The sequence below is a fragment of the Nematolebias whitei genome, chromosome 5 (genome assembly GCF_014905685.2).
Source record: "Nematolebias whitei isolate Nwh7 chromosome 5, NemWhi1, whole genome shotgun sequence".
Taxonomy (NCBI): domain Eukaryota; kingdom Metazoa; phylum Chordata; class Actinopteri; order Cyprinodontiformes; family Rivulidae; genus Nematolebias; species Nematolebias whitei.
This window is the reverse complement of record NC_056502.1, coordinates 12,220,976-12,235,115: the sequence shown is the minus strand read 5'-3', so window position 1 is coordinate 12,235,115 and position 14,140 is coordinate 12,220,976. Positions and strand designations below refer to the sequence as shown.

At 36.2% G+C, this 14,140-nt stretch overlaps 2 protein-coding genes across 2 annotated transcripts; one reads left to right on the top strand and one right to left on the bottom strand.

The window, feature by feature from the left end:
- The first annotated feature begins 918 nt into the window (after window positions 1–918).
- On the top strand, window positions 919–4,293 carry smpdl3b (sphingomyelin phosphodiesterase acid like 3B). The gene is made up of 8 exons (XM_037676845.1): window positions 919–979; window positions 1,074–1,287; window positions 1,537–1,634; window positions 1,718–1,861; window positions 1,996–2,165; window positions 2,465–2,645; window positions 3,624–3,757; window positions 3,884–4,293. The coding sequence occupies exons 1-8, from the start codon at window positions 919–921 to the stop codon at window positions 4,247–4,249; spliced, it is 1,368 nt and encodes a 455-aa protein (XP_037532773.1). The 3' UTR covers window positions 4,250–4,293.
- Window positions 4,294–5,160: 867 nt separating this feature from the next.
- mecr (mitochondrial trans-2-enoyl-CoA reductase) lies at window positions 5,161–12,147 on the bottom strand. Its single transcript, XM_037676844.1, has 10 exons — window positions 11,854–12,147; window positions 8,403–8,500; window positions 8,172–8,303; window positions 7,911–8,054; window positions 7,603–7,705; window positions 6,000–6,102; window positions 5,841–5,914; window positions 5,700–5,760; window positions 5,494–5,566; window positions 5,161–5,415 (listed from the first exon to the last, which is right to left on the bottom strand). The coding sequence occupies exons 1-10, from the start codon at window positions 12,045–12,047 to the stop codon at window positions 5,252–5,254; spliced, it is 1,146 nt and encodes a 381-aa protein (XP_037532772.1). The 5' UTR covers window positions 12,048–12,147; the 3' UTR covers window positions 5,161–5,251.
- Between the last annotated feature and the right edge of the window lie 1,993 nt (window positions 12,148–14,140).

The window sequence follows — 14,140 nt, the reverse complement described above, 5'->3', positions numbered from 1 at the left end:
TTTCTTCGAAAGATTTATGTCTGTTAGGTATTATTATTATTTTTTGACAATAAATGGCACGCTTCTTGGCACAATATAATATTGAGCTGAAAGGCAAATCGCGGGGAAAACTTTAAGCAGGTAATGCGACGCGAAAACTGACGTCTGGAACAGTGCGCGCATGAAATATTAATTTATATTTTAAAATGCTTTAATAACTGTCAACTATAATTCTCCACATATAATGAAATTATTAAACAGACAAGCATTAATTCCACATCTTCAATATTATTCACATATATATTGAATAATTGAAAAATCATTTGACTTGTGCCTACATTTTAGCGTTGCCTATATGTTACAAACATAAAACCATGTCTATTAAAATAAATATAAATTATGTAAAACCTGTGAGTCTCGTGAACTGAAACATGATCTCAGTCTGTAGAAGGCAACTGTAACGGGCCTATTTTTAGCTCACCGTCTACTCAGCTCTGCCCAAATATTTTATTTTTCCCTATTGAATCATATTAATCTGAATTTTTGCTTTATGCAATACTGTGAACTGTTTTACACAATACTATAGGTGGAAAACTGCACACGCTTGTTTAATTTCATAATTAGCCAAGAAACATTTTCACAATTTGTTTTCCTCATCAGTTTTAGAATATTTTATTCTGTTGATGCATGTGTTGTTCTTATACCTTGAGCTCTTATATATCAGGCTATGCAAATCTTTAATCAGCTCACATTGGTTTTGTGCTTTTGAATTATTATTTTTTTTGCCACGTGAGTGAGAAAGAGGCTTGGTTTATGTTATAAACCACTTTCCAGACAAACACGTGTTCTCTGTCTTATCTTCCTTTGGCCTTTATGGTCTCACCTCTCAAGCCTCTCCTCGGTTTTGGACGGATATTTGCAGCTGTCACAGAGTCCAACATGTCTCCGGGAAGGTTGCTCTTATCTTGCCTGCTTTTCAAGGAGACCCTCGCGCTGTCGGGTAAGAGGCAAAAATACGTCTACTGTACATTTTAATGATCATGTCTCCAAACACGATGACTTACTGTGCGTAATTACGCATCGGTTTTATCCAGGGAGCTTTTGGCATATCACAGATTTGCACTGGGATCCAACCTACAGACTCTCGGACAACCCGGAGCTGGTGTGCACGTCCAGCAGTAAAAGACCTGCGTTACGTGCTGGTAAATTTGGGGACTACGTTTGTGACTCACCATGGCACCTTATCAACTCTTCTGTTTACGCCATGAAGCACATCCTACCAGATCCAGACTTCATTGTATGGACAGGGTGTGTATGTCTTATAAAATGGCTCCAACACTTGTCCACTTTCTGAAGTCCCAATTTCATAGACAAATAAAAGGAAACACAAATCAATTATATTCATTTGTTTATTTTATAAAAATAAGTATTGGAACATTTATGTTTTCTATATGAGAAAACTCATTTCCTTCCCTAATGTGGTGTTACCTGTACAGAAATAATCACATCTCCTTTTCAGCATTTAATCCTTAAACATGGTTTCGTTTAACATCACAGGGACGACACCCCACACGTACCAAATGAGGATCTAGGAGAGGAGGCAGTGATCAACATAATTAGCAACCTTACTAATATCATAACTGAGGTGTTTCCAAGTAAGTGTGAAATCAAGTGACTGTGGTCTCAACGTTTACCAACCAGTTGATGATTCAAGTTTGTATTTGATCTGGCTTTTCAGGTACTAAGGTGTACTCTGCTCTGGGTAACCATGACTACCACCCCAAGAACCAGTTTCCTCCAGCTCCAAACTCCATCTATAACAGAACAGCAGAAATGTGGCACGACTGGTTGGATCCAGAGTCCAAAGAAACGTTTAAAAAAGGTGAGCAGATCATCTGGCACTTGCTTGAATCTGATAATGCACACCTCCTTTCCAAACAAGTAAAACTTCTTGTGTTTTATAGATTTAATTCCTTTAATAAAAAAAAAATACATGTTCTCATTTTTCTTGCATAGGTGGATATTACACAGAAAAGTTGCTGAACCGAAATGGTTTTAGGATGCTGGTCCTCAACACTAATCTCTACTATGACCAGAACAAGTTGACTCTGGACACAGATGACCCAGCGGGTCAGTTTAGCTGGATGGATCGGACTCTTACAGAGGCAGCCAACAACAAGGAGAAGGCAAAGCATCATATTTATGTTGGCTCTGGATTATCTGAAATAAAATTCAAGAATTTCCTCTTTCTGCATTAGCCTTTAAGGAGCGATAAACAATCTTTTTAATGCTAATTGCCAGTGTGACAAATAAAAAATGGATTTAGAATAAGTCAAACTATACATTTTTTGCACATCTACTACTTATAGTAAATGTTTAATTGTTTTGGTCTAAAACAACTCTTAGAAAAAAGTTTATTACATATAAAAACACTTGAGTGAAAATGGATTATTTGAGCTAATGCTGAATTGGTTCTTGTGCCTAGGTATACATCATTGGTCATGTTCCCCCAGGGTTCTTTGAGAAAAAAAGAAGTAAACCATGGTTTACATCAAAGTTCAACAAGCATTATGTGGATCTGATAAAGAAGCATCATTCTGTCATTGTTGGACAATTCTTTGGCCATCATCATACTGATAGCTTCCGCATGTTCTACAACACTGAAGGTAAAACACATGGTAGCATTTCCTGCATTAGAGACTCAATGTAACGGCCATTTCTGCCATGTAAATATGTCCAGTGTTTCGATATTACAATAAAGTATAGACTACTGTATTTTTCACTGTATAAGTTGCACCTTTTTGCATAAATTTGCATACACTGCGACTTATACAGCAAAGCAACTTATTTATGTTTTTCCCCCCATATTTATAACCCATTTTTTTGGCTGAGATCTGATGATTTCATTTATTCTGACATGTAAAATATTGAACACTTCCATTTCCAGCCGCTAGAGGGCGCTCAAGTAATATGGCAAGCCAAGTGTCTCATTAATAGGTAAAAGTGGCTATTAATGAGACACTTGGTTTGCCATACAAGCCACTTTAGTCTCGCTCCAGAACTCTTGGAGCAAACAAACGCCAAATCAGCTGCATTTCGCCGTTTCGCTCAGGCAAAATGCAGCTGATTTGACTGTTAAAGTGCATTTATTAAGGAAAAGTTAAACTGAGACACACCTTTGCTATAATGTTGAGCAAAAAAATAATTGATTTAATACACAGCGAGTCCTCCCTCGGCATGCTCTCGCTGCCACAAATCCATTTTAGAAATGCAGCTGATTTGACCATCAAAGTGCATTTATTAAGGAAAAGTTCAACTTAAGACGCACCTTTGCTATAATTTCGAGCAAACAAATAATTGTTTTTAGTGTTAATCTTGCTAAATTCTTGTAAATGCCCTCTCATGCATGCTCCTGCGGCCGCCATTTGGCAGCCAATCAATTTTTGGCACAACACCGGCCCACGTTTCCGGGTAGTCAGTGGTGACGCAAAATAGATGTGACTTATACGGCGAAGCAACATATTTATGTTTTACCCCACTTTATTAGACATATTTGGAATGATGCAACTTATATGGCGAAGTGACGTGTACAACGGCAAACACGGTAGTTTAAATTAACAGTAACACCCCTTTTGTTTCCATAGATTTGCCCATCGGTACAATGTTTCTCAGCCCAGGAGTCACACCATGGGAAACGACTCTTCCTGGAGTTGTGGATGGAGCCAACAACCCTGGGATTCGTGTTTTTGAATACGACACAAAAACACTTCTAGTAAGAGTAAGTAGTTGTAAATCTACATGTAGTCATTTCAGTGCAAGTTGCTACAGACAGATCACAGCTTTTCTACTGACTTCTGGTGCTTATAGTGTTCTGCTTTGTCTTTTAAACCACACATGTGAACAGGATGTGGTGACATATTACCTGAACCTCACTCATGCTAATGCAGTCACAGAGCGCTGGGAGAAAGAGTACCGCCTCACAGAGAGTTTCAGAGTACCAGATGCCTCTCCGGCCTCCATGCACCGGGTTCTGGAGCGAATAGCTACTGAGCGCTGCTACCTGCAGAAGTACTATGACTTCAACTCTGTCAGCTATGACCTGACGCACTGCGACAACGACTGCCGTGTTGACCATGTGTGCGCAGCGAGAGAAATCGATTTTGAAAAGTATGAGCAGTGTGTCATAAAAGAAGGAGCGGTTTCCATTAATGGTGGGCAGCTGCTGGTGGTCCTTTCTGTGGCCGTAAGCATAGTGGCAGCTGGTTGGTAGAGAACAGCTGATGTCTAAAAGTTTGCAAAACGTTTAAAATCTGAAAGGAAGATGGCAAACTTTACCAAAGCAAAGACGACTCTCCACCTTGAACGTTCACAATGCCTCAAAAATGAAACTTCTACATCTAAAACGTGTCATCCAAAAAGGTTCGAGTCTTAGGAAACTATTTTCAGAAGTTACCAGAAAAAGAAACAAGTCGTACGTCAACAGCAATGTCTTCGTTTAGACATTTCTTGAATTTTCGTCATGCATTTTCAGTAGTTCCATCCATCTGTGAGTGGTCTTGCAGTTTAAAAAAAATTAAAAACACTTTGGTGATAGCTCTGTGATGCACATTTTTCAATGTTGTTTGTAACTGTGTATTTTCAGGTAGTTTACACGTTTTTTTTTTCTTATAACCCAACAGGCAGAGCTGTAATTAGCTGCAAAGTTCTGTTTCAAAGTCATCCATTAATCCATGCAGGGTCACCAGTGGTCATGGTGGCGTTCACCCAACACAGGTTCAAGTTCATCACAGGACCTTTATCAAACCCAGATTTTTGGTAAATGTTTCTTCCCATTGACTGTCAAACTACTTTATCTATTCGTTTAATAACTCTACTGGACTTTAACTGTAAAAATTGTATTCCAAATTAAACAATAAATGAGTTGATACCACTTTTTTTTTTTACAACAATAAATGTTAGTTAAAATTTGCACTTTCTCACTATCATTTGGTTTTTTTTTTAAACAGTGTGAACATAACATTCATGTTTTAACACCCCATTTTCTGATAGCCTAACTTCTGTTACCTCATAAGTTTATATAAAGGCTCACTAAATTCTTCATTACTACCAGTAAAACCAGCACATGACAGACAGTGGACTTTGAGCCTTATGACAGAACATGTTTATTGAGTGTTTGTGCGTTGTGCTGACATGCTAAATATATTGTGGCGGGCCTGTGGTTACACCTCAGCTGTCAGGAGACATTTTAGTTGCTTGACGAAACCAAAAAAGTTCACATCATCAGAACCTGTTTACTGGAAGTAAAAGGCTGCATGGCTGCATCCAGAGCCCTCTGATACTCTTCTAGGGGTACCTCGGTGCAGGCAGGAGCCGTGAGCTTCCCTTGCCGGATGAGGGAGCACAGTTCATCCATCATGGCTATAAATGCTCTCCCATCTGTGTAAATTAAAATCTCCTGGTGAAACTACTTTTAAACAAGTCTTTTCTAAATCAGGTAATATAATGTTAACTTACCATGAGCGTGATCTCTCTTCCACTGTGTGACCCAAAACCCCCGAATTTCCAAATCCTTGAAAATAAGTGCACTCTGAAGACAAGTGCATTAGATTTGAATTAAAATATGCGACACACAGGAATAGGAACCCTGCATGTATTTAATTCTTATCAAAGAAAGCAAGCGTTACCCAAGATATGAACCCCCCCGTATAAAAAAGCCTTACCACAGGAACAGTGACTGGCTGTTTGGACATGCCTCCGTATGTCACCATAGACCCTCCAACTCTAAAAAAATATACACATAATTGACTTTTCTCTGCTCCATAAGAGCATTTAAATTATTAAAGATTATGAAAGATGCTTACTGGAGATGACGGAGCAGTTCTGTTGCACATTTGCCTCCAACTCCATTTAAAGCCAGTTTAGGTTTTGGACATGTCTTATAAAACAGATTATAAACTTAGTAACAAATAAAACTGCATGACCACTTCTCTATATATGAGCTTATCTTCTGACAGACTGACCTTGAACAGGTCCTTCATCTCAGGCTGCCTCAGAGTCTCTTCTTTGATCACATGGGTGGCTCCTGCAGCTTTTAGCCGCTTGCAGAGCTGTGCGAAGTCTGACCTTTGAAGAGGAAGAAACCAAGATCACTATTTTTGGAAATTATGAAAAGCAAAAAGTAACTAGAGAAATTGCATTTCCTGCAAAAATGCAGTGTGAATGCTTTTCCAGAAGAAAAACTTACTGAAAAACAGCTGAAATTAGGAAAAAAAACATTCTGAAATGTAGCTGAAATTAAAGAACAAGCCTAAGATTACAGAAAGATTACACATTTGCTTAATTTGATTTAAATAAGCAGAAATGAGAAAAAAAAAAAAAAAAAGGAAATTTGCTAAAAAAAAAAAAAAGGCTTAAATGAGCAAATAGTAGCTGAAAACTAGCTGAAAAAGCATAAAAAAGCTTAAACTACCAGATGGAAGCAGAAAGACCTGAAATGAGCCCCAAAAATGTAGAATTAGCCAAAAAATATTAAATTTGCATAACAACTGCTAAATATTAACTGAAATAGCAGAAAAAATATTAAAATAGCAGAAATAACTTGAAAGGAGCATAACAAGCTGAAATGAGCAGAAATAAGTTAAGGCTGAAAGTAGCTAAAATTACCAGAAAAAACTTGGATTTATCTGAAAACAGCTGAAATTTGCTAAAAAATGCTAAAAAGTTAGCTGAAAATGTAGAACAAGCTTAAATTAGCATAAGAAAGCAGAAAGAACACGTTTTACCAACTAGGAGCAGAAATAACCACAAAAAGGTGGAAAATATCTGAAAAAAGTACAAATTTGAAAAAAAAAAAAAAACCAGCTGAAAAGCAGCTAAAAAAGCAGAAAGAAGCTTAAATTACAGAAGGAAGTTGAGAGCGCATATTTTTGCTTAACTAGACTGAAAAAAGTTGAAATGAGTGCAAAAAATGTGTATTAGATGAAAAAGCTAAAATTAGCATAAAAACAACTGAATAGTAGCCAAAATAGCAGAAAAAGCTGAAACTTGCATAAATAAGCTGAAAGGAGCATAACGAGCTGAAAAGAACAGCTAAAATTAGCTGAAAAAAAAGTGAAAAATTGCACAAGGAAGCTGAAAGAAGCTGAACCAGAAAAAAATGTGAAAGGAGCAGTAACAGGTTGTAAACAGATCTAAAGATTTGAAGGATGTAAAATGAGCTCAATTCATTTTCGAGGAGACAAAAAAATGGCAGAAAAGGCTAAATATTTAAAAAAGCTAAAGTTACACCAATACCAAAAAGTCATAGCAGGATTGTCCTGAAAGAGCTGAACATTTTGATTTATGATTTGTTGAAATAACACAAAAATTGTGGAAAGAGATAGATGCCGAAAAACTTACAAAAGAAAAATGGATCACAATAGTGTGACTGCTGCATAAACATTCACACAATAATAACTCTTTGTGACATGTTTTAGGTGCCCTTAAGCAACAGATTGATCACAAGTGAAAACCCCCTGAATGGCCTGAACAGACTTTCTATACTTGCAATTTTACCTTAATTATGTACACATAACTAAAATAATAATAATGTAAGTGCAGACTTATCACGAAGCCTGAGCTCACCTGCCCCGAATAACATTTATAGTGTTTATTCCTCTTGCAGCAGCAATCTGTATAACAGCCTGCCCCACTCCACTATTGGCTGCATTCTGGATCACAGAATCCCCTACACAGACAGCAAACAGGAGAACTATCATAGGATGAAGACAGCAGCAGAGTCAAAAATGTTAATGACAGACAATTTTTCCTAAATACTACCAAAATAATGTTTTTTTTTCATTATTACCGAGATGGTTTCAGGACATTTCTTGCTATATGTTGAATTCATGAGTTCAAAAAAAGAAAACAGGGAAGTTTGTGAAAAATTATACCTGACTTGAGATCCTTAAAGTCAGACAGCATCCTGAAGGCTGTGCAGGGATTCACCCCTAGAGTGGCAGCAGCGAGCAGAGGAATGTCCTTTGGAAGCGAGATGACGTCATCTTCTGCTAACACAGCCTCTGTCCTCCATGTCCCTGTTCACATAAAGACACTAAATACAGATACTTGTTTTTGTTGTGCTTTGGCTGTTTGATTCTCTTTTATGTAATGAGATCTGATGACTCATTTATGTCTTTCGAGAGGTAATTTACCCAGACCAGCATCTCTCGGAATGACCCAGTCTCCTTTTCTGAGAGACTTGACCTGGCTGCCCACTTCGACAACCTGGGCTACACCCTCGTTACCACCAACAGCTGGGAGGTTGGGAAGAATAGCATAAGTGCCTGAAAAAAGAAAAAAAAAACTGTTTTTGTGCGTTACTTCAGTGCACAAGGTAATGGTGCAAAAGGCTCATATATGCAGAAAACAAACACACCAAATACCTTGAATCATATTTATATCAGATGGGTTTATGGGGGCTGCCAGCAGTTTAACCAGCACATCCTTTGCACCTGTTGGGGGCAGAGGTACATCTTCCAACCTGACAAAAACATCAGAGAGCGGAAAAAAAGAAAAGAAAAACACTTTGAAAAGTTTGCATTTGTCTTATTCTGTTTGTTTCGGTGATATAAAATACTGCAAAAACGATACGGCTAAACAACAAAAGACACTTTCCTCTGCTTGTTGACATAATGCTCACAGTTCCAGTTCGACGAGCAAATTATTATTACAATTATTAAATTAGAAACAACGTTTAGAAATCCATTCAAAGACTCACGTTTATTCCCTGGCTTTTGACACAGTGTGAGATGATTTTAACTTGTCTGTATTCTATAATGTTAGTCACTTAGTTCTTATCTTTACCTATTTGGATCTATGTATTTTACGCTGTGTCCTTTGCTTGCTTTGTTTTTGCTGTACAACACTTTGGTTGGCCTTGTTGCTGTTTTAAGTGCTTTATAAATAAAGTGGTATGGTATCCAATAATACATGGGATGTTGATTTTAACCTTTAAATTATCTTTTAACTTTATGACTATTTATGTTCCTTAAGGGAAATACTGACCACCCCATTTAACTGCTTAAAAATACTATTTATTAATATTTATTTTCCACAAAACTCTAGTCAGTCTTTTAGAGCTATTTCAGCCTGAAATAAAAATATCAAATTAAATATTACTCTTTGAGGGTCTTTTGTTTTACTATATTTTTTAGTATTACTTTCTTTATATTTTTTAAATGTCTGTGGCAGAATTGCTACTTTAAAATAAACTGATGGCAGTCAGCTCTGGGGCATCCTATTCTGCAGCCTGCATGAATGTGAAACAGATTTTTAGAACTAAATATTTACTTGTCAAGTCAACTTTATTCATAAAGCACATTTAAAGCAACTGTTATCAAAGTGCTTACTACTTGTGCACATTATAAGTGAGTTTTTGCTCTTTACGAATGTAAAATGATGTCAGAGGAGATGAGAGGAAGGACTCGGGTACCTTTCAGGTAAGTTGAAGTACGTCTGGGGGGATTTTTTTTCAGAGACTCTCAAATATAAAGGCATAGCACCATCTAGTGGACTAATATAAAAATTGAAAGCATAGGAATAGCAGTAAAAGTTCAAAGAAAAAAACATTACGAGAGGAATGCAGTATTTTATATGATAAAAATGGGAATAAAATTTGTTTTTCTAATGTATTCTAACGTGAGCGATTACTCACCCAAAGAACAAAAGTGTGAAGTAAAGTTACTATGAAGTTACAAAATCATTTGAAAAAAAAAATTAACAACATTTTAAAAAGTAGAAAGATTTTTAGGCTTTGTGAGGGGGGAAAAAAAAGCAAGTTTATTGAATGCACCAAAATAAATTAATAAATAAAAACATGGATAAATATAAGTGTGTGGCTAATTTTTCCCATAAGACAACAGAAGGGTTAATAAAAACACAAATTAATTATTTAACAGATGGGAATATAAAATAATCACTTTTATTTAACAGTTTGACAGGCTTTCTAAAATTTTGTGTTTAACCTGCTTAAAGTTGGTAAAAAAAAAAAAAAAGAAAGAAAAATAAAATTAAAAAAGAGAGAGAGAGAGAATATTGCATCTTAGGCTCTGGTAATTTATATTTAGCCATTTTATCTTTTTTGTACTTTCTGACAGATTTATAACATAATGTTTGTCAAGTGTTGTGTTTCCCTTTTTGTTCACATCTAGTTTTCATGTGTCATTTGTTTTTATATGTTCTACTGCTATTTTTTTTAAGGCGTTCATAACCCAAGTGCCCAGATGACTTTAAAAAGAGGTAAATCAAAAAGTTGATCTGAAAGAATTTTAATCATCGTGTGTAATCTGGTTAAAAGGAATGAATGTGTTTCAAATGCATAGTCATTCTTAAATCATTCTTAAAGGGAGGATAAAATGATGCTCATGGTCTCTTAATGTATCAATTAGAACAGTGAAATTATAAAAATAAAGAATAAATCAAAGAGAACAGTGAGGAAAAAGTGAGGACAATCAGGATAAATGATGGGCAAAGTAGACCAGAAGAAAAAAAAAATTGTATGCTTAAAAAAAAGAAAGCAATATTCAAAATATCTAAAATTCAAATTATTCATAGTAATCCAGGTAGGCTTAAGAATAGTGAATAAAACCACTTATTTCCTACAAAAAAATAATTCCTTTAGTCAAAATTGAAGGCCTAACATTCCTTGAAGGAATTGCTTGCTGCCTTTCAAGTTAGAGTTTTAGATTAAAATCATATCTATCAAATCCAGGTCAAACCTAGAAAATAACATCATGTGCATCCTTACAAGAAAGAAAAACAGCAGCAGAAAGGAAAGCTCTGCAGAGGTGAAAGCTGCACAGAAGACTGTTGGATCAGTCTCCCCAACATCACAGACATCTACACCTCCAAATGCAGGAAGAGGACCCCACTCATCCAGCACACACACTTTTTGCCCCACTCCCCTCAGGCAGGAGGTTGAGGAGTATTACGTGTAGAACCACTAGACTGAGGAACAGCGTCTACCCTGAAGCTATAAGGCTCATAAATCCCTAACCAGGAAAATTACTGTAATGCCACTTTAATTGGTGATATGTCACTTTATCTGAACTGCTGATTATCCATGCAGCTGATTTCTTGTCTTTAAGCTGCTGTATACATACCCATCTGCTCACAACAGGCTCATGTTCAGGCTGCTGTTTAATACATCGTATTATATTACATTATTATTGTTTATCTTAGATCCTTGTATACTGTTTCTTTTTTTTATGCTTTATATTTTTGCTATTTTTGGGTGTAACTGGGACCTTGCATACACAATTTTGTTCCACCTCATGTACCACATGTGATGTGAATAACAATAAAGAAACTTGAGCCTGTCAAATTGACTAAATTATTGCCTTTTTTTGTGAACTCACATCAGCTGTGTCTGTCAACTTAAACTTTAATGGACTCCAACAGTTAACCAGTAGTGAATGTAATTTTACGGGTTATTATCTGACATTTTCATTCAAACCCATCCAGTGATTTATGAGACATTATGCTAACAGACAAAAAGGACCGAATGTCACAATTAATGCTAAAATGTTAAGTAAAGATCCTATGCAATGCTCAGCACTTGGGAGTAGTGAATGACTCTCATGACTCAGTACAACTGACTAAATTATAAACAATTTTTTGTGTTTTATTTAAGGTCATTTGGCTGTGGCAGCCATCTTGAATCATTGTTTACAAATATTCAGTAGTAGATGGGTTTTCAGTGGTAACTTCGTTAATTTCATAAAAACTGTGTCCAGTTGTTCATGTTTTAACAGACGCACGATCACACAGTTCCAAATTAGATTAGACGTCATAGTGAATAATTTATAAATGTCATGCTTAATTAGACGTACTTACTGAACAACTCGTGAAGGGTCTCCGTGGTTTCTGTATACGAGAGCCCGGCAGGTCTGCTCGTAGCGTCCAGCTGAAACACTGAATGGGGAAACATTAGCATCTCGGTGCCCGTTACACTTCAGGAAAGTACCGACGAAGCCTCTTTTACGGAGTATCTGACGTCTTAAACACACAGTGTGAACTGAAAACCACATCTCGACACAGAATTAAACCTTGGATTTTATATACAACAACGCTTTTAATTTGAATACATGTGCTTTAAAGCGTAAAATTGCTCCTCGGCCTCTGTGCAGCGGCCATATTGGATTTTACTTGCGGAAATTAAGTTGGGAATGTAAACAAAGAACAGGCGCCCCCTGGTGGAAGAAGGAGACACTACACTCACACTTTAGCGATTCCAAATGCAAAGGAAACTGTGCGTGTGCAGTATTCTCATGTATGTATATAAATACATATATACAGTGTGTGTACATTATGTATATATATTTTTTTATTCATTCAACCTTTATTTAGACAGGTAAATCCCATTGAGCCTCGAGGACTCATTTACAAAAGAGACCTGATTTCAACAAAGAATGATGACAACAACAATGGACAGCAGCGACAATAGACAAATATAAAAAGATATACAGAATTTTTTTTTTTAACAAAGATGCCAAAAAAAAGTAACAAAAACAGCTAGATTATAAGGCGAATGTAGAAAACTAAAAACAGGAATATGTCTGCATTAGTCCTTGCCAGGAGTCCAACAGATTTTATATATACAGTATATATATACATATATATACTTGCATGCATTAATTCAGATTTATACAGGGTGCAAATAAAGCTGTGCATTTGTTAAGATTTATTACATTCTTTTGCTCTCAAAAATATTTAGTTTTAATATTCTCACTGGTAGCATGGTGATTCAGTTAGTAGAGATATTGCCTCTCAGCGGGAAGGTTGCTGGTTCAAATCCCGGTCCAGGACCTTTCTGGATGGAGTTTGCATAATTTTCCGTGCATATGTGGGTTTGCTCCGGGTACATAGGTTTCCTCCCACAGACCAAAAACATGCATGTTAGGCTGATTGGTAACTCAATTGTCACTAGGTGTGGGTGAGTGTGAATGGTCATTTGTTTTGTTTGTCTCTGTGTCCCTGCGATGGGACTTGTGACCTGTCCAGGATGTCCTCGGCCTCTTGCAGTGACTGCTGGATATGGGCACCAGTGACCCGAAAAGGAAGAAGCAGGTAAAGATGGATGGAATATTCACTCTGCTGTCTTGAAATTGCAAAGCTGATGATCTTTTTGTTTCATCATCTCTTATGTTCTCTTATGTGTTGTAAGGGACATTTGGAAACAGTTGTCCATAATATCAGCTAATGAGATGCACTGACATGCAATAGGCATGGAGAGAGCAGAGCTCTAAAAAGGGGATGTCAAAGTTCCAGTTGTAGGCTACAAATGGTACCTCACAATACAGTATTGTATTATCATCTAGGCCTAAGTGTTACTGTAAAGACAAACATAAAACATGACTGTTAGTATTACACTGACATAAGTTTTTTCCCTGATTCTCAAAACACTTGAAAAAAGTCACTCAAATTAATAATATTGACATATTTATTATGAAATGAAGCAAAGCTTTACATACAAAAACATAACCACAGTATTACTTTGAAAATCTTACATGCTGCTCATCACTGAAAAAACTAGCCAATAAGGCAAGTTTAGCTTTATGGCAGTAAATACTAATACATTCATCGTTAATAAATGCACATTTCTGGAAGTAGCACTAGCAATTAACCTGATAAAGCACAACAAATTAATTGGTGCTGATGGTCGAAAATAGATGAGTACAAGTAATAAAAACTGTAATTCAGAACGTCTCAATGTGCTTTAAATGCTCTTATTCTCACAAGTCCTTACACTTTAATGGAATCTTTAACACCCAAAATTTATATACCGATAATAAACCATTCAGACGTTAAACCGTTTATTTTTACAATCACAATGTCTTGCATGAACTTCCCTAGTTTCCAAAACAATGAGTACTGCAAAATACATAAAACTAAATTTCACCTATAACCTAATGGGTTGTCTACATTGCTGTCAGTTTGACAGATGAAATAATCAGTGCTCAGGTAAAGAAAAAGTAACTCAAGTATCCTTTTTAAAAATAATGATAAAAGAAAATTTTTCCAAATTAAGATGCTGCATACTGGCACTGTGCACAAAAACATTTTTATTAATTCACCAAATGTAAGCACTTCCATTAATACATTTTAGTTCTTTCAAAACCTG